The sequence below is a fragment of the Phacochoerus africanus genome, chromosome 6, assembly GCF_016906955.1.
Source record: "Phacochoerus africanus isolate WHEZ1 chromosome 6, ROS_Pafr_v1, whole genome shotgun sequence".
NCBI classification, from domain to species: domain Eukaryota; kingdom Metazoa; phylum Chordata; class Mammalia; order Artiodactyla; family Suidae; genus Phacochoerus; species Phacochoerus africanus.
The window spans coordinates 90433621-90460903 of NC_062549.1; the positions used below are offsets into that span (position 1 = coordinate 90433621).

At 43.5% G+C, this 27283-nt stretch overlaps 2 protein-coding genes across 3 annotated transcripts in view; both read left to right on the plus strand.

Annotated features, from left to right (window-relative positions):
* The window catches only part of COPA (COPI coat complex subunit alpha), a 48042-nt gene extending 34103 nt beyond the window's left edge, over nt 1-13939 (plus strand). For both annotated transcript variants that reach the window (XM_047784161.1, XM_047784162.1), the window contains exons 18-33: nt 3343-3505; nt 3603-3749; nt 5028-5217; nt 5337-5432; nt 6798-6886; nt 7079-7202; nt 8082-8171; nt 8349-8458; nt 8871-8948; nt 9111-9179; nt 10367-10503; nt 10778-10964; nt 11067-11177; nt 11494-11655; nt 12295-12489; nt 13296-13939. In XM_047784161.1, the coding sequence (XP_047640117.1) occupies nt 3343-3505; nt 3603-3749; nt 5028-5217; nt 5337-5432; nt 6798-6886; nt 7079-7202; nt 8082-8171; nt 8349-8458; nt 8871-8948; nt 9111-9179; nt 10367-10503; nt 10778-10964; nt 11067-11177; nt 11494-11655; nt 12295-12489; nt 13296-13355 (2008 nt within the window). In that variant the 3' untranslated portion in view covers nt 13356-13939. The remainder of the gene's footprint in view (nt 1-3342; nt 3506-3602; nt 3750-5027; nt 5218-5336; nt 5433-6797; nt 6887-7078; nt 7203-8081; nt 8172-8348; nt 8459-8870; nt 8949-9110; nt 9180-10366; nt 10504-10777; nt 10965-11066; nt 11178-11493; nt 11656-12294; nt 12490-13295) is intronic.
* Nucleotides 13940-19550: 5611 nt separating this feature from the next.
* On the plus strand, nt 19551-25799 carry PEX19 (peroxisomal biogenesis factor 19). The gene is made up of 8 exons (XM_047784173.1): nt 19551-19659; nt 21078-21187; nt 21604-21769; nt 22252-22337; nt 22553-22714; nt 23808-23984; nt 24224-24268; nt 24429-25799. The coding sequence occupies exons 1-8, from the start codon at nt 19590-19592 to the stop codon at nt 24510-24512; spliced, it is 900 nt and encodes a 299-aa protein (XP_047640129.1). The 5' UTR covers nt 19551-19589; the 3' UTR covers nt 24513-25799.
* The last annotated feature ends 1484 nt before the right edge of the window (nt 25800-27283 follow it).

Consider the following 27283-nt stretch of genomic DNA (forward strand, 5'->3'; position numbering starts at 1 on the left):
GGGATACTTGGGTGATTTGGTTGTTATGAATGATGTTCTTTTAAACATTCTTTTACATGTATTCTGGTCCATGTGCAAATACATTTCTCTGTGGTATCTCCCCAGAGCAGAATTGCTGGGTCATCGAGCATTCTTATCTTCACCTTTGCTGGGTAATGTGAAAGAGTGGTTTTATCAATTTGCATGCCCACCAGCATTATGTAGAAGTTTCCTTGCTTGTCACCCTAGCCAGCACCTGCCTTTGTCAGACTTATTTTTGTCAGATAGATGCGTGAAGTACCTTGTAATTTTGCTTTGCTGTTCTCTGATTTCCAAGGAGATTGGGTAACTTTTTATTTAGCCATCCATCAGAATTTCTTCTATGAATTCTAAGTTTTTTATCCTTTTTTAAAAATGACTTACTCTCTTATTACAAGAGTTCTTTATATACTTGAATATCAGTCCTTTGTCAAGGCTATGTATTGCAAATATTACTATCTCTTCCCATTCTATAGCATGTCTTTTGATTCTCTTTTGCTATCCTTTAATGAACGAAAGTTCTTAATTTGATGTAGTTGAGTTTATAAATCTTATCTTTTAAGGATATTGAGTTTTGTGTCCTATTTGAGAAATCTTTATTCACTTCAAGTTCGTAAATGCATTCTTTCGTGTTCTCTTGTAGAAACTTTATAGTTCTGCCTTTATATCTAGGTCTGTAATCTACCTGAAGTTGATTTTTGTGTATGGTGTGAGGTATAGTGTGCTCAGCTTTACTTTTCCCTCAAGGGCAGCATCATTTATTGAAAAAACCAGCCTTTCCCCGTAGTTCTACAGAGCTATCTTTGTGATGTTAAAAGTCATGTTTACAAAAATGCAAAGATCTGTTTTCTGTGGTCTTTTGTCTATCTCTGATCAAATTCTACACTTAGTATTTTGGTTTGTCTTTATAATGTGGTAAGGCAGATCCACAAATTTTTCCCACTCTTCAAAGTAATTTTGCCTTGAAAGGTAAATTTTCAAGTGATTTTTTATTTTGTAAGAATTATAAATTTTAGAATCAGCTTGTGAAATTCCATGCAAAAAAACCCATAAAACTCTATTATGATTTCAGTTGGGATTGTATTGAATCTGTATGTGTTTTGGGGTATAATTTGTCATTTTTACAATATTAAGTTTCCTAATTTGTGAACGTGGTGTAGTAGCTTTTCATTTATTTAAAGCTTCTGGAACATCTTTCAATAAAGTTTTATAATTTTCTCCATAGAGATTTTGCATTTTCTTTGGTTAGATTTATTCTTAGGCACTTGATAGTTTTTAAAGCTATATGTAAATACATCATATTCATTTAAAAATTTAGTTTTCTAATTTTGGTTGATATTTAGACATACAGTTAAGTTTTAAGTTGATCTTATTTCAGAGACTTGCCAGAATCTCATTGATTCTGTTTATTTATATTTTCTTTTGGATTTTCTTTACGGATGCTCATAGGATCTGTAAGTAATGACAGTTTTGCTTTTCCTTTCTAGTACTTATCCTTTTATATATTTTTCTTGTTTTACTGCACTGACCAGGATCTCTAGCACAGTGTTGAATAAACGTATGATGGCGGACTTTCTTGTCTTGTGCCCAGTTTATAGAGTGAACTTTCAAGTGCATTGTCCTTGGGTAATAAGCTTGCTATAGATTTTTTTATAGATATCCTTTATCTATTGAGGAATTTCTTTGCTGTACCTTGAATGAATATTGAATTTTATTAGACACCTTTTCTGCATATGTTGAGGTGGTCATTCTATTTTTATCCTTTTGTTGATTAATGTAGTGAATTAAATTGATTTTTTAAAATGTTAGACCAATATTGTATTCCTGATAGAAATCTAATTTGGTCATGATGTTTTACCCTGTTTAAATATTGCTAGTTTCAGTTTGCTTATATTTCGATTAGAATATTGCATCTGTGTATATATGTAATTGAGGTTGGCCTATCATTTCCCCTTCTCTTTCTGTCCTTGTCAGGTTTTGGTATCAAGGTTGTGCTAATTTCATAAAATAACCAAAATAATATACTTTATTCTTCTTTTCTCTCAGTGAGTTCATTTAAGATTGGAATTAATTCTTTCTTGAATTTTAGGAAGAATTTGCCAGTGGAGCCATCCAGTCCTGGGGCTTATAGGAGGATTTAAAAATCTGATTCAAAGAATTTTATGTAATAATTCTGGGACTGTAGGGGCTTTCTATGTATTTCCTTTTAGTCAATTTTGGTAAATTTTACTTTTCTGGGAATTTGGTCATTTAAAAAATTATGCTCATCCTCATTCTGCAGGATCTGAAGTGATATCCCCTTTTTCATTCCTATTATTGCCATTTTCTGTTTCCTAATTAGTCTCATGAGAGGTTTATCAGTTCTACCCAGCTTTTGCCCTTATTGAACTTCTCTATGGTATTTTTGTTTTCTATTTCTTAACTTCTACTCTTGGCTTTGTTATTTCCTTATAAGTACATTCTTTGTTAGAACTTTTAAGAACAATAAAATTTTTGAGATGGATGCTTATTTTTAGTATTTTCCCTAACATTAAGCATATAGCACTCATTAATTTTCAGCATTTTTTCTCATACAGTATATGCATTTAATGCTATAAATTATCCATCAAATATTGTGTTAGCTATATCCATAAGTTTTAATTTGTAAACTTTTAATTTTCATTCGGCTTAAGATATTATGTGCTTTGCATCATTTCGTTGTATGTCAGAAGTTTTCACATCTCCCTCTCTTCCATTTTCACTTGTAGCTTATAAGGAGGGATTTAACTGTTCGTAGTAACCTAATGATTATATAGCAGAACTTAAGATTTAACTTTATGGTCCAATTCTGATAACTATGTTAGATCCTAGAGTACTAGCTTATAAAGAAATATCATACCATCTGCCCCATTTTTTCCCACTTGATACGAGAAAATAAAATAAGTAAATTTGTCATTTAGCTCTCTTCTTTTTTGAATCACTTCCCATCATTGTTCAAAGGGTACATGACAGAAGGGTACTGAGACGATCAAAGGCTGTGACCTAGGCTCACTTCATTTCTTTTTTTTTTTTCTTTCTGTTTAGGGCTGCACGTGTGACATATGAAAGTTCCCAGGCTAGGTGTTGAATCAGAGCTGCAGCTGCTGGCCTATGCCACAACCACAGCAAGGCAGGATCCTTTAATCTACTGAGTGAGGCCAGGGATCAAACCCACATCCTCACTGATGCTAGTTGGATTCTTAACCCACTGAGCCACAGTGGGAACTTTAGGCTTGTTTCATTTCTTTACAGGCTGGATTACCACCTCACTTGCTAAAAGTTATGCTCTCTACCTCTTATTCTTAGGGACTACGGGATCATCCGAACGCTGGATTTACCTATCTATGTCACACGGGTGAAGGGCAACAATGTATATTGCCTAGATAGGGAATGTCGTCCTCGGGTGCTCACCATTGATCCTACTGAGTTCAAGTTCAAGCTGGCCCTGATCAACAGAAAATATGATGAGGTATGAAACAAGGAAGCCTACTAGGAGTATTGAGAGGGGCAGCATTCCTTTTTTCCTATAAGTGATCTCTGTTTCCTGCCCCACCCCAAACGTCTAGGTACTGCACATGGTGAGGAATGCCAAACTAGTAGGCCAGTCTATCATTGCTTATCTCCAGAAGAAGGGATACCCTGAAGTGGCACTGCATTTCGTGAAGGATGAGAAAACTCGCTTTAGTCTGGCGCTGGAGTGTGGAAACATTGAGGTGAGAGAAGTGTGGTTATAAGCCCTGTAGCATTATAGAGAAGGTGAGAGGGTTAGGGTAGCATGGGGAAGACATTATTCTGGGCTTGCTTCTTTGGCCAGTATAATGAAATTTAAGGTTTTTGTTTTTGTTTTTGTTTTTGTCTTTATAGGTCCACACCCACTGCATATGGACGTTCCCAGGCTAGGGGTCCAGTTGGAGCTATAGCCACCAGCCTACACCACAGCCACAGCAATGCAGGAACTGAGCCGCATCTGCTACCTACACCACAGCTGACGGCAATGTCGGATCCTTAACCCATTGAGCAAGGCCAGGGATCAAACCCACATCCTCTTGGATGCTAGTCAGGTTTGTTAACTGATGAGCCATGACAGGAACTCTGAAATTTAAGATTTTTTAGTTGTTAGATTCTTCTTATTGCTATTTGCCCATCTCTGCTTCTGCCACAACATTTCTACTGTTGTCATTTTGAGTTAGTCTGAATTCAGTAACTTTCAGAACACAAGAAAGAGAGCAAGGAATTTGAAAAAAATCTGCCAACTGGGTGCTTAGATGAAGGAGCACTTAGTAAATGTTGAGGCCTAGAGTCTACAGGCATTGTTTTTATTTTTAAATGGGGAGAATTCTTAGGAAAATTGACTTTCCAGTGCCGAACTTCTCGCTTTTGTTATTTCTTCTAAGGAGCCCCGGTGGGTCTGCAAACCTAAAAAATAGGAAATATGGTAGCTAAGCAAGAATACCTCTATGGCATCAGCAACTGCTAGAAGATGATTTTGTTGTAAGTTTCTGAGAAGGAGGATAAAGTGATGTGATTCTTCTATCCCTGGATCCAAAGGGATTCTGTTTGTTAATGGAATTTTCAATAGAATTAGACTGAAAGTAAAGCTAGGAGTAGTGCAAATATAAAGAGTTCCTTGGGTGGGAGTTCTCATTGTGGCTCAGCGGTAATGAACCCAACTAGTATCCATGAGGTCACAAGTTCTATCCCTGGTTTCGCTCAGTGGGTTAGGGATCCGACATTGCCATGAGCTGTGGTGTAGGTCACAGATGTGGCTTGAATCTGGTATTGCTGTGGCTGTGGCATAGGCTGGAAGCTACAGCTCCAATTTGACCCCTAACCTGGAAATTTCCATGTGCCGCTAGTGTGGCACTAAAAAGCAAAAAAAAAAAGGAGGTCCTAGCGAAATTTATCTGGAGACAGACATTTTGACTGTAGTCCTTGGTTTTGAGTCACAGTAACCTCCAACCTGTTACCTCTGATCCTGGGGGATTCTTTAGATTGCTCTGGAAGCAGCCAAAGCACTGGATGACAAGAACTGCTGGGAAAAGCTGGGAGAAGTGGCCTTACTACAGGGGAACCACCAGATTGTGGAAATGTGTTATCAGCGCACCAAAAACTTTGACAAACTATCCTTCTTGTACCTTATCACTGGCAACCTAGAGAAACTTCGAAAGATGATGAAGATTGGTGAGACCCCAGAAACTAGGATGGGAAGAGAGGTCCTCGGGGGAAGGAGGAAGGCAAATAGAGGCAGGAGAGAACTTAAGGGAAGGCCTAATTCGGTGTCTCTTATTGACTTGGTGCAGCTGAGATCCGAAAGGACATGAGTGGTCATTATCAGAATGCCCTCTACCTAGGAGACGTGTCAGAGCGAGTGCGGATCCTGAAAAACTGTGGGCAGAGTAAGTATGCAGGACTCACTTCCTTTGGGACCTTAAGAAGTATTTTCTCTTCATGATGAGTTATTCATGTATAGTGGTGAGGGGTTTCCCTTCATATCATTTTTTCAGAAGAGACAGCATGCTTCTACCATGCTCAGAAAACTTTGTTCAAAGCCAAATGGAGGGACAGCCAGAAAATACAGTGTGTCTGGGCACTCTTAAGAAAATAGATAATATCATGGGGCAAAGAGGTTTAAAAGTTCCTGGAGCAAATACCATAGTGAATGTAGTTGGTTGAATGCCATTAGAATTTTATCCTTTTACTTCAAGTCTGGACGTTTCTCACTTTTATTTACTTATTTTATATTTAAGGGACTTTAGAAAAAATTTTTTAATCTTATTTTATGGCTACACTCACAGCATATGGAAGTTCCCAGGTGAAGAACTGAATCTGAGCCACAGCTGCAGCAACACCAGATTCTTTTAACCTACTGCACTGGGCCTGGGATTGAACTCGCTCCTTCACAGTGGACCAAGCTGCTACAGTTGGATTCTTAACCCATAGCACCAGAGTGGGAGCTCCAAGGGACCTTTTTTTGAGCACCCACTATATACCAAGCATTATACTAGCACTTGAGATACAGTAGGGAATAAAAAGTGAAAGATGTGGTTTGGACTAAGGTGCTAGCAGTGAACAGGTGTACAATGGTCAGATTCGGCATTATTTTAAAGGTAGAACCAACATAATTTGTTGGGATGCTGGTTGTGGGATGTGGAAGAGAAGAGTCAGAGATGAGTCCAAAGTTCTTGCTAACATTGCTGATAGATATTAAGAATAAGCAATTGTTTCAGTTATTTGTTGCTGTATAACAAATACCCAAAACTTGGTAGTTTCAAATAGCAGACATTGATTATCTCAGTTTGCAGCATGACTTAGCTGCGCGCCTCTGGTTCAGTGTCTCTCCGAAGGCTGCAATCAAGGTGTTGGTCAAGGCTGTAGATATCTCAGGGTTTAAGTGGAGTTGGATCCACTCCTACATTAACTATGTGGCTGTGGGCAGTCCTTGAGTCCTTACTGGCTGTTGGCTGAGAGACATCAGTTTTATGCAACGTAGACTTTTCCTTAGAGCAGTTTAGAGTATGGCCTCTGGCTTCCCTTAGAGCAAGTGAGGGCACCCAGGATGGAAGCTGCAGTCTTTGTATCCTAATCTCAGAAATGATATTCCCTCACTTCTCCCACATACTGTTCATTAGAGGCAGTCATTAAGTCCAGCCCACACCTCAGGTAAGGGGTCACGCAAGGACTTGAGTACCTGGAGGCAGACATCAGGACCTCAGTATTCACTTGGAAATGTACCCATACCACAAGGTCTGTTTTCTCCACAGAGTCACTGGCCTATCTCACAGCTGCAACTCATGGCTTAGATGAAGAAGCTGAAAACCTGAAAGAGACATTTGACCCAGAGAAGGAGACAGTGAGTCTTTACATGAGCATCTCTGATTACAGGATTAACTCTGAGATCTTGGGACCCATTTAAACCCCTACAGATGTCACTCTCCCACCCGTTACCAGGATAGGCAAAGAAACAAATGAGATCAAAGGAACCTCCATAACCTTCCCTCCATGATTCCTTAGAGCTGTTTGCTTTTAATCTTCTATCTTTCAGATCCCAGATATTGATCCTAATGCCAAGCTGCTTCAGCCACCTGCACCAATCATGCCGCTGGACACCAACTGGCCCTTACTGACTGTGTCTAAAGGGTTCTTTGAAGGCTCCATTGCCAGCAAGGGTAAGTGCCCACTTCTCCTGTAGCATTTTTTTTGTGTGCTTGTTTTGTGAAAACCTGTCCTAGAGAGTACCATTAGTTCTTCTGTTCTTTTCGTCTGTCCTTTTTTCTCTGTGACACCGCATGGAGCACTGAAATGCCAATCAGAATTATGTTCCAGTCTTTTAAAAACTAAATAAAAGCATTATGAGATCATTAAAATGTGGAAAATAGGAGAGAAAAAAAGAAAGATGTCTCTTATTCCATGCCTCTAACAACCACTGTTAACATTGTGGTGTATTTTCTTAGGTTTTATCATGCATGTAGTCATATGGCTGCATTCTGTATTTTATCAGTCATGACTTATAGCCCTAAGGAACAGTCTCAGCTACCTCAAATTCTGTCCTGTCAGCATACCTGCTACCACTCCTACCCTTAAGCTCCTCCTGTTTTCTTGGATATGTCTCCTAGTTCATTTCTCCCAACTAAGAACCTAAATAGACCCTTTGGCATTTTGTGCCCAGCCCTGCTTTTTCCTCTATCTCCTCTCATCTAGCCTTTATCCTCATGCCCTGTCCACACTGTAGTGGCGGTAACTTAGCAAAGATCTCAGCAAGAAATTCTAAGAGTTGGTACCAAATGCTGTTTAGCAAAAAGTTGTTTAAGAGGCAGTTTTTGGTAGTAGGCAGGCCAGTTGTTTTCATATCTCTTCTCTTCCCCCTCCCTGTGAAACCTTCTATAAATTAGCATAACACATACACCTCAAAAATAAATAATAAACAAAAACAGCAAGTGGACAAAACCTTGGCACCTACTTGTTTAAGGATGCAACTTGCATGCGGAGGAGGCCATATGTCAGACTTAGCTGGCTATGACCAGCTCCTTTGTTCCTTCCCTCTATAGGAAAGGGAGGAGCACTGGCTGCTGACATTGACATTGACACTGTTGGCACTGAGGGCTGGGGAGAGGATGCAGAGCTGCAGCTGGATGAAGGTAAGAAGCCATTCTAGGATTGTTCTGGGCAGGTGGGCTCCCTGGATTGGGACTTAGTTGTGGGGCAGTTCTGCAGGGTTCTAGACCATAGGACCAACAAGGATCTCAACATTTTTGCTTTCTTATTAAAATCATATCACTCCACAAATCTATTTTGAGCCTGGATTTTCTTTACAGATGGGTTTGTGGAGGCTACAGAAGGCTTGGGGGATGATGCTCTTGGCAAGGGACAAGAGGAAGGAGGTGGCTGGGATGTGGAAGAAGATCTGGAGCTCCCTCCTGAGCTGGTATGTGGAATTCTCACCTTTGTAAGCTTCTCCATTTCTCCCTGTGGAAGCCTGTGGCCTATTCCCGCCCCCCCCCTCCCCCGTCCTGAGGTCCTCAAAAGAGGATGGCGCGGAGGTCCTAGACCCTCCTAATCTGATACTTATCTCCCACTTGAAAGGAAGAAGATAAATAGTGTTATACCAATAGCAGCTTATGAAAAGGCAGCAAGCTTTTTTTCTTCCCTAAATTGAAGCTTTTGGTATATATCATTTTGTTATTACTGAAGCTTCTCCTGTTTTGAGGGTTTTCTTCCACAACCACCACCCCTCTTCCCCAACAGAGGCTAGGAATAAGGTAAAGGTCGTTTTTAGATTTATCAGGATAAAGTGCTTGAATGACTTTAAAATAACTCCCTTTTTGTTTTTCTGCTAGGATATACCCCCTGGGGCAGCCGGTGGGGCTGAGGACGGGTTCTTTGTGCCCCCCACCAAGGGAACCAGCCCAACTCAGGTAAGCAAGAAAACAGCCCTGTAGGGATGTGTTTCTGAGCTGGCTATACTTAATTAACATATATGGAATATTGACGCTCTTCTATTTTACATGTAGAGTAGGAATGTTTGGGAAGAGAAAGGGCAAAATTTCACTTGTCTTGGGTTTTCTGTTTCCTGTTAGATCTGGTGCAATAACTCTCAGCTTCCAGTTGATCACATCCTGGCAGGCTCTTTTGAAACAGCCATGCGGGTAAGTCTTAAAGTAATTTTGGCTTTTGATGAGTGTGCTTTGCCCAGAGTCCCAAGGGGATGGTTGACTTATCTTAACCAAATGGAAATTATTGTGTCCACAAGGGCAAGGGTGTATGTTTATTTGTGGAAGCCCTTGGTCTTGCCTAAGGAAACTTGCGTCATAAGGCCTTCCTCTTACCTGCTTGCTTTCTTTTTTGGCCACCCTATGGCATATAGTTTCCGGGCCAGGGATCAGATCCAAGCCACAGTGGCCATAGTTGTGACCTATGCTGCAGCTGAAGCAACGCCAGATCCTTAACCCACTCTGCAGGACCAGGGATCAAACCTGTGTCTTGGCGCTCCAGAGAGGCCATGTACCCCATTGCACCACAGTGAGAACTCCTCTCTTACCTGCTTTCCATTTGGCTTAGTATTTTCTCTATATGTATCTTTTTTTTTTTTTTTTGTCTTTTTAGGGCCTCTCTTGCGACATATGGAGATTTCCAGGCTAGGGTTCGAATCAGAGCTGTAGCTGCTGGCCTACACCACAGTCACAGCAATGCCAGATCTGAGCCGTGTCTGCAACCTACACCACAGCTCACAGCAATGCCAGATCCTTAACCCACTGAGTGAGGCCAGGGATCAAATCTGAGTCCTCATGGATGCTAGTCAGATTCATTTCCACTGAGCCGTGATGGGAACTCATGATTGGGTTTAGTAATCTTTTAAGATAAATTCTTCCAGCCACCTTCCACCCATGTATAGGCTGCTTTCTGGCTCACATCAGAAAGTGAAAGTCTGCACCCCTTCATGTTCAAGTATATTGTTTTGAACACTAATAATAACAACCACAACTGCAACAACCACTAACATTCAGTGTTGACTAGGTGCCAGGCACTATCATAAATGCTTTATAGGTATTATTAAAAGAGGTAGATCCTATAATTAAATATAATTTAATGGTGAGGAAACTAGTACTGGGAACATAAGTACCTTGCCCAAGGTCAACTAGTTTTTAAGTAGCAGGGCAATGGGCAGTGGGGCCCTACTGTACAGCACATGAACTGTGTGTGACTGGGCCACTTAGCGGTACAACAGAAATTCAAGAAACATTGTAAATAAGCTATACTTTAATTTAAAAATAATTTTTTAAAAAAGTAGCAGGGCAGAAAGAAACATAAGGATTTCTTTCCTCTTGTATTCCAGCTCCTTCATGATCAAGTAGGGGTAACCCAGTTTGGCCCCTATAAGCAACTGTTCCTGCAGACCTATGCCCGAGGCCGTACCACCTATCAGGCACTGCCCTGTTTGCCCTCCATGTATGGCTACCCTAATCGCAATTGGTAAGATTCCTTGCTCCTGGCTTCTGTCTCTTTCAGCTTAGGTAGATATTTCAGATGGTAGCCTCACACAGTCAAAACTGTCTCCGAGCTGAGGTTTCCTAGTAGGAAAAGATCTTGGGCGTGCCATTCTGTAAGGTTTGGTTTACACCTGCTGCATCCTTTTCCCTAGCTTTTTTCATAGTAGGGTGTTGTGATCATGTTGCCAGAAAAGGAAATCGAGTCCTAGTAGGCTTCTGGTCATCCTGTCTTCTTCCTACCTTTTTTCTCTTTCCAGGAAGGATGCAGGGCTGAAGAATGGTGTACCAGCTGTGGGCCTGAAGCTTAATGACCTCATCCAACGGTTGCAGCTGTGCTACCAGCTTACCACAGTTGGCAAGTTTGAGGAGGCTGTGGAAAAATTCCGTTCCATTTTACTTAGTGTGCCGCTTCTTGTTGTGGACAATAAACAGGAGATTGCAGAGGTAAGAGCATTCTAGTTTCTTGTCATGGTGCTGGGCACTCCCGCTCCCACCCCTCCCTTTCTTGCCTCTGTACCCTGACCTTCTTTTGTCCCCTCTCTCCAGGCCCAGCAGCTCATCACCATTTGCCGTGAGTACATTGTGGGTTTGTCCATGGAGATAGAAAGGAAGAAATTGCCCAAAGAGAGTCTAGAACAGCAGAAGCGCATCTGTGAGGTAAGACCTCTGGGCCTCTGAGTAGTATAGAACCATCCTCCCCTTTACCCTCTGTTAGGTCTGAACTCTTTAGGTCTCAGTCTGGGGAGTAAGGGAAATTTGGGCCCATTTCTGTGAGGAGAGGATGGTATTTTTCCTCCCTTCTTCCTCATCCCATCATTGCACCACAGCTAGGAGGCAGAAAGCTTTTCTGCTTTATGGCTAGTTCTGTTTTTATTTAGTTGTTTTGTTCTGTTCTGTTTTCAGTGCTCATGTGATAGGTTATAAAAGATCTAGCCCAGCTTAGCATCAGCCTGTTCCTCTTTCTCTCCACCAGATGGCAGCCTATTTCACCCACTCCAACCTGCAGCCAGTGCACATGATTCTGGTGTTGCGTACAGCACTCAACCTCTTCTTCAAGCTCAAGAACTTTAAGACTGCTGCCACCTTTGCTCGGCGCCTGTTGGAACTAGGGCCCAAGCCAGAGGTGGCTCAACAGGTAGATGGGCACTCCTTTAGTGAGCATTGGGGAACAAATCTTCTCTTACACAGAGGGAGCTGAAGACCAAGGTCCTTGCCTCTGGAACAAAGCACTGTATAACAATCTTCTGCAAAAAGAGCCAACAGAATGCTATCCTCTGTTTATTTCTGTCTTGGGTGCCTCCTTTTATTCCTGGAAACTGAACTAATAACTTACTTAGGGCACCACTGTGAGAGTGACCTGCAACCTAGAATAGCTCCACTGTACCCCAGTCTTGTCCTTAAACTCTGTATACCCCCTTACCACCACCGTTAATTTCCATATATAGGTCCCATTGCTTGTGTTCTCCAAAAGCATTCTATTTGGGCAATGAAAGCCAGTTTTAACCCTTTCAGGCCTAACCCAAGAATTCCCAGACTTGGTGTACAAGTATGGGTCTATATCCATGGAGCCATTTTGGGGTGTAGAAGGAGAAAGCTTGATACAACAGGAATGGCAATTGTTACACCTTAACCTGTGACCTGTAGTGAGGACATGTTTTCTATTCACCCAGTGCAATTGCATCAAAGAAACTACTGAACCATGGTGATGCGATCACTTGAGTTGTGGTGTACAGCTTTCAGTCCTCTTAAATAAATTATTCCTTCCCTCGCTTAGACCCGCAAAATCCTGTCTGCCTGTGAGAAGAACCCCACAGATGCCTACCAGCTCAATTACGACATGCATAACCCTTTTGACATCTGTGCTGCATCTTATCGGCCCATCTACCGTGGAAAGCCAGTAGAGAAATGCCCCCTCAGTGGGGCTTGCTATTCCCCTGAGTTCAAGGGTCAAATCTGCAGGGTCACCACAGTAAGTACTGTTTTTGAGAAATGCATCTAGAATTTGAGGGAAGGGGAAAGAGAAACTAGCATGTTGGTCCTTTTTGTCTCCTATATTTTCTCCACATTCTTTGACGCAGTGACACTGGAGAAAGGTAGGGAGTTCCCATCTTGGCGCAGCGGAAACAATCCAACTAGGAACCATGAGGTTTCAGGTTTGATCACTGGCCTCACTCAGTGGGTTAAGGATCTGGCCTTACCATGAGCTGTGGTTGTAGGTCGCAGACATGGCTCAGATCTGGCGTTGCTGCGGCTCTGGTGTAGCCTGGCAGCTGTAGCTCCAATTCAATATCTAGCTCAGGAACTTCTATATGCCGTAGATGCCACCCTAAAAGCAAAAAAAAAAAAGAAAGAAAGAAAGAAAAAGAGCTCTTTCCCATTGCTTTATTTTTCTTCTTTTTTGCTTTTTAGGGCCACACCAACAACATATGGATATTCCCAGGTTAGGGGTCAAATCAGAGCTACAGCTGCCAGCCTATACCACAACCACAGTAACTTGGGATCCATATCTTCAACCTACACCACAGCTCACAGCAATTCCTGATCCCTGACCCACTGAGCGAGGCCAGGGATTGAACCCATATCCTCATGGATAACTAGTTGGATTCATTTCTGCTATGTCACAATGGGAACTCCATCCCCCCTGCATTTTAGGCATCAGTAACAAACAATAGGAAAGTGCTCCCACTGTGCTCATTGAAGAGTAGAGGGAATAGGCTTTTCTAAGTTCTCACCCTCACAAATCCCTAACTTTTCCCCTTGTTTCTTTTTCCACAGGTGACAGAGATTGGCAAAGATGTGATTGGTTTAAGGATCAGTCCTCTGCAGTTTCGCTAACAAAAGTTTCCCTTTTGTGTGTGTAGGGTCATTCACCATGTTCGCCCCCAGAGAGTTAGTCTTTCTAACCTCCTAACTCCCTCTCATTCAACCACCCTTCATGGTATTGACATTTAGCTCTCCCTGCCCTAAAACCTAGTGTCCTTTTTTCTTTTCTATGGCTAATCAGAATGTCTAAACTTGACCTTTTTTATTTTTTTTTATTTATTTTTTTTGGGGGGGCCTCTGAGGATTTCTCATTTTCTCAAGGTGATTACAATTGTGGTCTCAATTAGCCTTGCCTTCCCAGCTTAGCTCTTTCAAGGAACACATGAACATTTGTGTAGTGAAGTCCTTCAGTATTTATCTCTTCCCCTCCCACCAGCTCTGTGTACTTTTTGTTAGGAATGAGAAATGTCATAAATAAGATAGCGCTTAGCCATCTCCATTTTCCTTGGGCATTTAAACTCCTAGGCAGTTATCTTCTGTGTGCCAAGAAACTGTTCGGTTTTCTAGAAATCCACATCACTTTTTATCGATTTGTTCTTTACAACCATTGTTCTTGTATTTTGTTTCTCACACAAAATAAATTTCTGTGAGAGTTTTGTGGCTTGCCATTTGTTTTCTGGACACTTCCATGTTCCAACTTAATGCCACGTAGCTGCCCCACCAAAGCAGATATCATTCCCTCAGTAATTATTTTTAATTACAAAAGTAATAAATACCCATTTTTTAAAGTACGTATTTTTCACAGGGTATATAGTAAACTGCTGTGAGAATGGTAGAAAGCAGGTAGTTCCCCTAATTTGTTGTTGACTGTGTTCCATCTATTGCTAATTATAGCCAGTATTCATTGAGCACCTTCCATGTACCTGATACTGTTCTAGATGTTTTACATGCTATATATATAGTTATATATAACTAGTAATACATTGTATATAGTACAATGGCAATACAATAGTTTGCTTTTTGTGTACTAAAATTTTTTTTTTAATTTTTTTTTTTGACTGTGCTCATGGCATGCAGAAGTTCCCAGGCCAGGGATCAAACCCGAGCCACAGCAGCAAGTCAGGCCACAGCAGTGACAACACTGGATCCTTAACTTTCTGCACCATGGTAGAACTCCTGTCATATACTAAGATTAACTTTCTGACCTACTATTCCTATGATTAAAATATATGCTTATTTTCGTTTTAAATTTGTTTTCAATAAACAGTACATCCAAGAGTTCCCATTGTGGCTCAATGAAAATGAATCTGACTAGTATCCTTGAGGATGCAGTTTCAATCCCTGGCCTCACTCAGTGGTTATGGATGGGCATTGCTGTGAGCTTCGGTGTAGGTCACCGACATGCCTTGGATCTGGCATTGCTGTGGCTGTGTCATAGGCCAGAGTTGTAGCTCCAGTTTGACCCCTAGCCTGGGAACTTCTATATGCTGCAGGCATGGCTGTAAAAAGACAAACAAAAAAACCCAAAACAAAACAATACATTCGTATAGTTCAGACATAAGTAAATGTAAAAAGCTATTCTGTAATATTTTTTCCCACCCCTTGTTTTGGCTAACTGTCCCCAAACAGATAACTGTAATTATTAGCTCCCTTTTGTATCATGCCAGAGATTTTTATTTATTTATTTATTTATTAGTCTTTTTGCCTTTTCTGGGGCTGCTCCTGAGGCATATGGAGGTTCCCAGGCTAGGGGTTGAATTGGAGCTGTAGCCATCAGCCTACACCAGAGCCACAGCAACACGGGATCCAAGCCACATCTGTGACCTACACCATGGCTCACGGCAACGCCAGATCCTTAACCCACTGAGCGAGGCCAGGGATTGAACCCATAACCTCATGGTTCCTAGTTGGATTCGTTAACCACTGAGCCACGACAGGAACTCCCCAGAGATTTTTTTTAATGTATATACAAGAAGATATGAATATGTTCTTCCCTATCCCCAATTTATACCTAAATGAAAGCATATTATTTAATGATTTTTCATTTGTTATCTCATTTAATGTAATATACAGATTTTTCCATATCAGTATATTAGCTTCACTCTATTTTTTTTTTTACTTCTTTGCATATGCACCATTGTACGATTTAATAGAAATTATTTAAGTTGCCTTCTTGTTGATGGATGTCTGCATTATTTCAGTCTTTGGCTATTATAAACAGTGCAGCAATGAACAACTTGAACATACATTGTATAAATGGGGAAAGTGTGTCTAGAGAATAAACCAGAAGTGTGAGTCCTACATCAAAGAGTGAAGGACTTTGTGGAGTTCCCTGGTAACCTAGAGGTTAAGGACTTTGCATTGTCACTGCTGTTGTTCAAATTATTACTGTGGTTTGGGTTCTATCCCTGGCCTGGAAACTTTTGCAGCTGTGGGCATGGACCGAAAAAAAAAAAGTGAAGGACTTTGTATCTTTTTAGCTTTAAAAGATGCATACTTGCAATTCCCTGTTGGCCTAGTAGTTAAGGATTCAGCTTTGTCACTGCTGTGGAGTGGGTTTCATCCCTGGCTCAGGGAATTTCCACATACTGTGGGGCAGGGTGTGGCCAGAAAAAAAAAGAGATGCTTCCTTAAACATAGTATCTCCAAATTAAGCCTCTCTTCTCCAAAGTTTACATATTATTTTAATAACACTTTTTCAAATTATGAACTTTTTTTTTTCTTTTTTGGCTACACTTATGGCAAAAAAGGTCCTAAGCCAGGGATCAAACCCATCACAGCAGCAACCGAAGCCCCTGCAGTGACAACACAGGCTCCTTAACCCACTGCTTCCCATAGGAGAACTCCTAAATATTCTTTCTTTCTTTTCTTTTTACAGCTGCAGCCACGGCACATGGAGGTTCCCTGGCCAGGGGTCTAATTAGAGCTGCACATGCAGGCCTATGCCACCACATCCACAGCAACACTGGATCTGAGCCACATCTGCAAACTACACTGCAGCTTTTGGCGATGCCAGATCCTTAACCCACTAAGTGAGGCCAGAGATCAAACCTGCATCCTCAAGGACATGTTGGGTCCTTAACCTGCTAAGCCATAGTGGGAACTCCTAAACATTCTTTTTTAAATTTAACCATAGGCAAGTTGATTATAAATTTTGGCAAAATTTTTTGTAAGCTTAAAAATTGAATTATAAAATTAATTTTGCATACAAATATAAACATTCTGAACTAAGGGATATGAAAAAAGTGGACCATCCCCATGAAGTTTATGTAATTGGGGAAACAAAAAGGATAAATGTGAAATAATTGTGAAAAACAGGCAAGAATTTGCAGTTAGCTATTCAAACAGTGGAGAGACATTAAGTTCTTAATTGGGAGAGTAATATAAAGAAAATGCTGTAAAATACTGTTTTGGGGGGCCATGCCTGTGGCACGTGGAATTTCCCTGGCCTGGGATCGAACCTGTGCCACAGGAGTGGCGTGGGTCAACCCGCTGTGCCACAAGAGAACTCCTGTAAAATACTGCTTTGCAACAGTGTTCACTATACATGAAAGGCAGGAGGTGAGTAAATACTGAGATGAGGTGTTAGGCGTGTCAACAGCAAAGTAAGTTTAAGAAATAGTGCAAGGAATTCCCACTGTGGCACAGCGGGTTAAGGATTCAGTGTTGTCACAGCTGTGGCTTAGGTTGCAGCAGCGGCTCAGATTCAATCCCTGGCCCAGGGAAATTACATATGCTTTGAGTGTGGCACAAGAAAGGAAGAAAAGGAGGGAGAGAGAAAGGGCACAAAGAATCGTGCTTATTTTCAACTCCATCTCAATTTTCTCAATTACTGTCTACTATTGTCTTTATTAATATATCACACCATATTAATGTAAAGCCAATAGAAATACTTGTCACATGTACCTGCAATAATGATAGCCATATTAGAGATACACATGTAAGCAGTATGGAGTTGAATGAGAAAGTTAGCCTGGAATAAATGTTACCAATGTTGAGAAAGGTTAATCAGAGAAGGATTCAATTATAGAATTTTAGAATTGGAAATGATCTTAGAGTCGCAACTTTAATGTTACATATTTGTAATAAGAGGCTTAGAGTGGTGAAGGGATTTGAAAGAAGCAATTTAGTGATAGTTGGGACTGGAATTTAGGTTTTCTGACTTCTAGTTCAGAGTGTTTTCCCTCAAGTCACAGACTGGCACGTGGAAGAATACAGTAAATTTTGCACAGGTGTGATTTTTAAAGTCTGTGCTCTATATGTCAAGGAAAGAGTAAGTACCTAATCTGGTGCTTGACGCAGTACTCAAGCGTTTGTTTAGAAAGCTAAGGATGAAAGTCATGAAGTGACTTTTTTCAATTAGATGTGACTTCTCCCTTTTAAACTTTATGGTACTTTATCCTTACTTCTTTTTTTTTTTTTGTCTTTGCTATTTCTTGGGCCGCTCCCGCGGCATACGGAGGTTCCCAGGCTAGGGGTCAAATCGGAGCCGTAGCCACCGGCCTACGCCAGAGCCACAGCAACGTGGGATCTGAGCTGTGTCTGCAACCTACACCATAGCTCACGGCAACGCCGGATCCTTAACCCACTGAGCAAGGGCAGGGACCGAACCCGAAACCTCATGGTTCCTAGTCGGATTCGTTAACCACTGCGCCATGACGGGAACTCCTATCCTTACTTCTTTTGAGACACTTAACCTTGCACCATACTTACTGTGTATGTCTAATCCTACCACCAGCCTAATCCCCAGTCAACTGCTTTACTGCAAGAGTGCAGCTTGACTTATCTCTCCATCCTCCACTATGCCCAGCGCAGGATTTTTTAAAATGTTTTTTTTTTTTTTGGAGTTCCCCGTCGTGGCTCAGTGATTAATGAATCCAACTAGAACCATGAGGTTGAGGGTTCAATTCCTGGCCTTGCTCAGTGGGTCAAGGATCCGGCGTTGCCATGAGCCGTGGTGTAGGTCACAGATGCGGCTTGGATCCCACGTTGCTGTGGCTCTGGCATAGGCTGGCGGCTACAGCTCTGATTAGACCCCCTAGCCTGGGAACCTCCATATGCTGCGGGTGCAGCCCTAGAAAAGACAAAAAGACAAAAAAAAAATTATTTTTGCTACACCCGCAGCATGCATAAATTCCCAGGCCAGGGATTGAACCGGAGTCACAGCAGTGACAACACCAAATCTTTAACCACTAGACCACCAGGGAACTCCTAGCACAGGATCTTAAACAAGAGTAGATGCCTTGTAAGTGCTAAAATAGGTTTTCCTGAGGCAGTTGATGCATTCTGACAAATCTGAATAGAACAATTCCAGAGGAGGGAAGGGAAGTCTGGAATTGTCTTTTATCTGAGCGTCCCCCAACTTCATTGGGTTGAGTCCTGTGAAGAGAAAAGACAATAGGTCAAAGAAGGCAGGTTTATTACTACTACATTCCAGTTGCCCTCTCACTTAAGTCCAAGGTCTGAGAGTCACTTACTCCCTGGTTCAACTAACATTGGGTTCTAAGTTCTTGTGACATTTCTAATGGAGAATACAAAATGAGAGCTATCCACTAGATTCTGCAGAGAAGCATGCCTCACTAGAGCCTTGGAGAGCAAAGAGCAGGCAATGAGTGCCCACTAAGTTTGGGGCCCTAGCCAAGGAGCCGGGGTTACAGCAGTGAAGACAAGAGATGAAATCCTTTCTGTCATGGTGCTTTAATTCCAAGGAGCCTGGGGGAGAGACAATAAAGATAAATCAGTAAAATATGTAATATGTCAGATAGTGGTTAAGTGTTGAAAAAAAGAGACGAAGTGGAGAGGAAGCGTCCGTAAGTGTATGGGAGGGGTTGCAATTTTATTTAATGAGGCCAAAGAAGGCATTTCCGAGAAGGTGGCATTTCAGTAACATACTGAAGAAAGTGAGAGGAAAATAGCATATTGGCTGTGCCATAACTGTCTTACTGATTATACATGCATAGCTTTTAGTTTGCACGCAATTTGTCCCAGTCGACCTACCCGCAGCTCAAAAAAATAATGAAAGGCCCAATTCTGTAGGTAATGTGGGCAGTTGAAAGAAAGGAGGTCGGGCCAGTAAAAACCCTGACGGAAGATAACAGTAAATTCCCCTCTGTTGGTTCAGTGTTCCCGGAGAAAGAGGCGGGGAGAGGGGATCCCCAAACAAAAACAAAGGTTCCTGTACCTTTAAAAATGGCGGCCCCTCAGGGCCAACAATATCATTGGTTGCACGAGGCAGGGGGCAGGAACTGGGGGGGGGTGCACGGCCCCGCGCAGTCCCGCCTCCTACGGCAAGTCGGAGGTGGTAAGATGGCCGCCGCTGGGGAGGGTGGTGGTGTCGGGGCTGAAGCGGACCGGGAATTGGAAGAGCTTCTGGAAAGTAAGAACCCGTAATAGAAAAGGCCTGAAGGGCGGGAGGTGTGAGGACGCATTCAGGGGGCCAAGTGAATCCGAGATATTGGAGGCGGAGCGGGAGAGGCTCTTCAGAGGTTGGGCGGGGGCGGAGGGTCTGACTGCGACCCCCTAGAAAATCTCTAGGTCACCCTCTTCTTCCTCCGTGGCGGAGGCTGAGGATCGCATTTGCGTCCCTGTGCGGCCTAGACGGTTGAGCTCCTTGCCGGAAGGGAAACTAGTCCAGAGGACGATGTTTCGGGATCCCGCTCCAAACTCCCCCTACTTTAGTAAGTTCTCGGAAGCCTAACTTTCTTCCCGCCAGCAACCACATTCGGTGCTCGGTGGGCAGAGAACTGGACACCCATGGGATTGCCTCCATTAACTCTTAGCAAGCCCGAAGCGTGCCTTTATGTGCAGTGTCCTGTCCTCCTTAACACAAAAGACACGTCTTTTCCTTCTCCCAGACCTTTCTCTCACCAGGCTCCTTTCCAATTTTTTCATCATTTCAGAGCTCAAACCCATTCCCATCTCTTTAATTTGAGAACCAGAGTGAGACAGCCTCACGGGAAGGCAGTTCACCCTCTCGAAAGTGGGTGGCGGAACTTTTCTGCCTTAGCTCCATCCACCACTCCTCTTTTGGTTTCTTGCCCAGAGTGGGGCCAGTGCCCTACCCCTAGGCCTGGCAAGCAGGGTGATGGTGAGGACTCAGGGTTTTCGGGGAAGAGGTGAATATTTTTTGTCTCTTGCTGAGTCACAGAGATGTGAGCAGGTGGAAAGACGAACAGAAACGGTGAGAAGTGCCAAGCGACTGTGTGAATTGGCAGACACGGGTGTAGGCAGAGATGAGGCCAAAGGGAGCTCTAGGAGCTTTGGAGAGGGAGAGCTAAATTGAAAGATAAAAGAAGAGAATTCAGTGCCCTCCAATGGTGTGTAATATGGAGTCTCTCAGCTTATACAAGGACCTATGCGAAGCTAGGTGAAACATCTTGTGGCTTCTGCTCTCTTGCCCAAGATTACTCCCTTGAGGGCTCCAGAGTGAGTTCAGAGGGTTAAGGACATCTGGTCTCTGCCTCCCTTGGATATTTGCATGGGATTTCTAGAGAATCATTAAAGTATGGCAGAGAAGGCACTGTGTCGGTGGAGGTGTCTCTGCAAATCTTTTAACTCTTCTCCTAGCTCCAAGAGAGATGCTTGTTCCACCTTAAGGGATGTCTTCCCCTTTATCACATTAAATTAGACAATAGGAAGGGAAGTGGGAGGCTTATTGAGGGGTGGGCTGGGAGACTTTTAAAGGAGAAAATTTTAGGAAAGTTGACAGTTTGTACTCTTAATGTTTTGCCCAGAAACTCCCAACCTTTCATCCTCATCCATCCGCAAAACACCCCATGTTTCTTGTCTCTGAAGGTGCTCTTGATGATTTCGATAAGACCAAACCCTCCCCAGCACCCCCTCCTACCACCACGGCCCCTGATGCTTCGGGGCCTGAGAAGAGATCTCCAGGAGACACTGCCAAAGTATAAATTCCACTCGCTTAAGGGATGGGGAGGGGATGGGCATGCAGCTCTGGGCAGAGGTGGGGAAGGCCCCTGTGGGCCAAAGGGGAGTCGGGGGAGGGTGCCTTGGCCTTACATTGCAAAGTGCTCTTGCAGGCCTCAGTCCTCATGAAACAGGAACTTGAGATTGAGGGGAGGGAATCTCAAGGTTAAGTTCCTTAAGAAGAGAGCAGATTTAAATGGTTGGATTGGGAATGCCACTCCATACCCTTCCCTCAGTGGCCACATGCCTTTTTGCTGTCCTCTTTAAGAGAGGTGGTCAATGTCCAGTGGAGGTGAGTAGGAGGGGAGCACTACATTTCCTAGAGCTTCTCTCAGAGGCCATGTGCAGTGAGTTGCCAAGTACGAGATGCATTTTGGTCACATCTCCCCTGCAGGATGCCCTCTTCGCCTCCCAAGAGAAGTTTTTCCAGGAGCTGTTCGACAGCGAGTTGGCTTCCCAAGCCACTGCAGAGTTCGAGAAGGCAATGAAAGAATTGGCTGAGGAAGAGCCCCACCTGGTAGAGCAGTTCCAAAAGCTCTCAGAGGCTGCTGGGAGAGTGGGTGAGAAGGGGGCCCTAGACAACTAGAAATATCTGAACAAACCTCTTAGGTCATTGTTGCTTGAGAACACTAAAATTTTTTTGTAAAGTTGATAGCAATTATGATATCACTGCCATCACAGCCATGTCACTGATATCACTGAAGGGAGGAGATGGGAGGAGAAATGAGACCCTGTTTAATGAAAGGGGTAGTTGGGAAATGATAGTTTGGGAAGTAACAGATGAAATTATTGACAGCTGACCATTTTAAAGGTCACAGTGTTAATGTGGGTGTCACTGTGGAGAACAGACTGACACACAGTCCACGTAGATTTGTGAAAATAACTGTGAAGATAACCATAGAAAATTCAAAGATGTAGCGTGCCAGTGATTCACTAATAAATGCTCCGTATTCAAGCTGGAGTATTCAAGATTGACCAGGTCAGTCTAGGCAAGCAAACAGTTGAAATCAGAAATGGCCTTGACTCTTTTTATCTCTCCTAGGCAGTGATGCGACTTCCCAACAAGAATTCACTTCTTGCCTAAAGGAGACATTAAGTGGACTAGCCAAGAATGCCACCGACCTTCAGGTGAGGGGAAAGAGATAGGGAACCACAAGGGGCCCACTCGCAGGCACTTCACCAGCAGAGTCTCAAAAGACAGACTCCCTTGAGTATCACCTCAAGTCTGTCCCTGCCTCACTATTTTGCTACAGGCAAGTTTAAACAGTTCTTTCCCACCTGAAAGATTGCTCAGCATCCCAGGAAGGCAGTATACTTGCTCACCTCTCTCCTATCCTTTCTAGAACTCCGGCATGTCAGAAGAGGAGCTGACCAAGGCCATGGAAGGGCTGGGCGTGGATGAAGGGGATGGAGAAGGAACCATACTCCCCATCATGCAGAGTATCATGCAGAACCTGCTGTCCAAGGATGTGCTGTACCCGTCACTGAAGGAGATTACGGAGAAGGTTGTGAACTTCTATTTATGCTTTTCCTCCTCATTCTGCATTGTATCAACCTCCATGGGCTACTTTGTCTGTTTAGAGCCTGCAGAGTTAAAGTAACTGGAGTGCACAGGTTCACTTGTTTCTTTCTTCCTTATTTATTTGGAAGGGGAGAGTTAGGGAGGCATTGCGTCTTAAAGATATTTAAGGTAGAAGGGGAAATTCTTCAGCTCTAGTTTCCTGTAAACTTATTTAAGATTCTGTCTCATCAGCCCCTTCTTGCATTTCCAATTGCATTCATTTCTCCAACAAGGTTTTACTGAGAATTTTACTGGCTTTAAACTATGAATAATTTTAAGAGTAGATTATGCAGTTCCCGTAGTGGCGCACTGGAAACGAATCCAACTAGGAACCATGAGGTTGTGGGTTTGATCCCTGGCCTCGCTCAGTGGGTTAAGGATCTGGCGTTGCCGTGAGCTGTGGTGTAGGTTGCAGACGCAGCTCGTATCTGGCATTGCTATCAATGGCTGTGGCATAGGCCGGCAGCTGTAGCTCCAAGTAGACCCCTCGCCTGGGAACCTCCATATGCCATGGGTGCGGCCCTAAAAAGACAAAAGTAATTTTAAGAGTAGATTAAATGATGATTTCTGTCATCAAAGAGTTTATAGTGTTACTGAAGAGATTTTTTTTGGCTATGTGTGCGACATGTGGAAGTTCAAACCCATGCTACAGCACCAACCTGAGCCACTGCAGTTACAGTGCCAGATCCTTAACCCACTGTACCACAGGGCAACTCCTGAAGAGGTTTTTAAAGGTTGTAAAGTCAAAACAAACAAAAGAGACTATGTGGCAGATCATATGTGGCCCTTAAAGTCTCAAATATTTACTGTCTGGTCCTTCACAGGAAAAGTTTGCTATCCTCTGGTGACTGTGAATGCTAGCATTGCCCAGTGATCTGATTGAAATCACTGCTACTTCTCCTGCTAAATTTGCTTATTTGGCTTTTCCTTCTTTGCTGTCCCTGTCCCCTTCATGCTTTAGTGTTTGTTTGTATTTTAGTGCTCTTACTAAACCATTGTCCACTTAATTCTTCCCCACCCATTCTCTCTGTCCTTAGTATCCAGAATGGTTGCAGGTTCACCGAGAATCTCTACCTCCAGAGCAGTTTGAAAAATATCAGGAGCAACATAGTGTCATGGGCAAGATATGTGAGCAATTTGAGGCTGAGACCCCCACAGACAGTGAGGCCACTCAGAAGGCTCGTTTTGAGGTGGTGCTGGATCTTATGCAGCAGGTAAGGGCTCTTGCCATCTGCTCGCTGCTGCTGTCTGCTTGGAAGTTCAGTGGAGGCGGTGTCCTGGAAGGATGCCCCATTGCCAAACCAAGATGGCGGGAGGGGGAGCACAAGAAAGGCCACATAGCATGGTCCTTGGGAGAAAGCATAGAGACCATAGCTCAGATTCTTCCTTTGGACTGCCATGTTGTTTTCTGGGATTTTTCCCTATCTCATGTTCCTCTTTCCTTATTTTCTAGCTACAGGATTTGGGCCATCCTCCAAAAGAGCTGGCTGGGGAGATGGTGAGTATATGTTTTCATATACTTTAATCTGAGCCCAAGTTTCCAGAACTCTGTAACCTCTAGCAGGTCCACCTAAGGTGATAATTGTGGCTTTTGTTGGACCTTCAAAAGCTCTGACCTGAAATAGGAAATTATTTGAGTCCCTTCATCTCTTCTCCAGCCTCCTGGCCTCAACTTTGACCTGGATGCCCTCAATCTATCGGGCCCACCAGGTGCCAATGGCGAACAATGTCTGATCATGTGAAACACAGCACGCTTTCCTTCCTGATTCCCAGCTGTGGGGAACGTCTGGAGTCAGCAGAACCACTGGGAGCTGAGGCAGGAGTGTCGTCTACAGGAGTGGTCTGCCCACTGCCATCTGTCATCCCACCCAAGATTGTGCCATACCAGCTGAGGCTTTCTTTCTGTCTTTCTGAGAATAAGGCCTGTTCCACAGCTCATTTCTGTGAGCCCGTTCCATTGTGGTTTCTGCTGCTAGCAAAGGCCCAGCTCCCCACCAGGTGAAGGAGGCATCGGTTTTAAGGCATGCATCTTCTTCCCTCTCCTAAGATAACGTGTAGGGCCACACTAATGTTCACTTTTGTACCCAGGGTCTTTGTGCCTTGTCTCTACTCCCTCTCTTGGACCCCGGGGAGCAGGGACAGAGTCCTGGGACTCTGTTTCTACAGTTCTCTTGGGCAGGGCCTTTGGGAATGAATGGGGAGAAACTTAGCCTGAGCTGGGACTACGGGTCTGTCACTACACCCTCTTACCTTCAGACCGTTCTGAATTTTCTGAAGAGAAAGTGAGGGGGTTGCATCTAATCTCTGTAGATTGAAAAAGAAACGCTGGGATTCTTCTCTCTCCAGGTACAGAGCCCCCAGCTCCTGGTTCCAACCTGAGAACTCAGGGAGCTGCCCTGGTTCTTTCTGCAATGCTCTGTGATCTGGGAGAATCCAGTCCTTGACCATCCTTTCCCTCCTGCCTGTCCTCTCATCTCTCCATATCAAAAACCTCTTTATTCTGAGCCCAAGCTGTGAGAAAGAAGGACCCATCCTGATTCCCCTCTAGTCTCTACCATTCTCAGTGGCCCCCTTTCTCCCTGGCAGACATATGTGATTATAGCATCAGGTCTAGGAACTGAATGACTGTTCTTCCCCAGATACATTCCAGCTTACTTGAGACATCTGATTCCTTTGAATCCTGTCCCTTGGTTCAGGGAGGTGGCTTGGGGAAAGGGGGTGGGGTGCAACCTGGGTCCTTTTTCCTGACTAATAAATATTCTGAGTGAGGATTGTAGCCTATTTTTCATCCAAGTCTTTTCCCGATCTTCCTCAGCTCCTCTAAGCTGCTGCTGAGGAATATCAGCAGACTAGTTCTGCAGAGCGTGACAGTGCTGGGTTTTGGCACCACCTCCCTTGCCCAGCCCAGGCTAAGTTTCTCCCCATCCAATCCGTGTCTGCAACCTACGCCACAGCTCACAGCAGCACCAGATCTTCCCTTGCCCAGCCCAGTCGGCACCTCAGTTGATAAAGGAGACTGAATGGCCATCTTTCCTTGTTTTCTTGAGTATTTCATTTTGGGAAGCTCCTCAAATGGTGTGGTATTCTAACATTTCACATTATTTTTATTAATGTTATTTATATAGTGTTCATGTGTTTTCTAAATTATTTTCCTTTGAGCTGACCTTTCCCTTCTCTGGCTGCCACATGTTGGTGAATACTCAGTTAGACCAGCTGGCTGTCCTGGCTCAGCACTCAGAAAATAACTACCAGAGCAAATTCACACTCATCATCTGTGTCGCTCTGAGCCCCTGGCATGTGACTTTCCCTCAGGTTAAGACTTTCCCCCATTGAGATCCCACACGTTCTGTGGTATTGGCAAGGAAGGACATATTCTTAAGGCCTCAGGCTGTTTGGGAAGGCCCAGCTTTTGTAGCTTAGAGTATGGAAGGGTCCAGGTCTGAATCTGAGCTCCTCTACTCTGCAGGATGTGGGAAAGTAAGTACTGACAGACTTGTGACGATGCTCATAGGACATGAATGGCCACAGTCCTTTCCCTGTAGCCCTGGCCCCAAACCTGATGATGATAGACAGGAGGGAAGAACAAGAAGAGCCCTGCTGCTGAAACCATGTGCTGTCTGTCCTGCCAGTTTTCCTTTACACGTTCTCACTTCTGCTTAAGTCCTGACCAGGGCTTACTCCAAGAATCTAAACAGATGCCTCTTTTGTTTTGTTCCCAAAGCATTCATTTTCATTTTCATTTTGATTGAACATGAACAAATTGACTTCAGGTTACTCTCTGTTCTATAAATACTCTTTAAATTATTCTAGTTTCCTTTTTTTTTTTTTTTTTCTTTTTAGGGCCGCTCCCATGGCATATGGAGGTTCCCACGTTAGGGGTTGAATTGGAGCTGCAGCTGCCGGCCCACGCCACAGCCACAGCAACTCAGGATCCAATCCGTGTCTGCAACCTACACCACAGCTCACAGCAGCACCAGATCCTTAACCCACTGAGTGAGGCCAGGAACCACAACCCACTGAGCAAGGCCAGGAACCACAACCTCATGGTTCCTAGTCAGATTCATTTTTGCTGTGCCAAAACGGGAACCCCTATTTGAATTATTCTAGGACTCACTGGTGGAAGTATGGAGCAGTCCGTCTCAGTGTCTGTGGTGAAGGATCAGGGTTTTTGTTTTGTAAGTGTCCAGTCTTTGAACACTAATACGTGTTCTATGTGTGAAGGTAGACATAGCATACAAGTTAGACAACACTAAACTGACCAGACCCCTTCCGCAGGATAAGGCCATTGATGATACATTTGGATGTCACAGCAATGCTAAAATGTTGCTGAACACTCTCAGTTTCTAACTCATCTTGTCAAAGACTGGTGTAAAACTATTCACAAACCAGTATAAGTCTTCCAGCCACCTGAGTAGCACTGCTCTGGGGCCCTCCTCAATCTCCACAGCTACATCAGGGGAGCTGATACATTTTTTTACTTGTTCCCGTGAGGGTTGCTTTAGTGAGCTTTTTC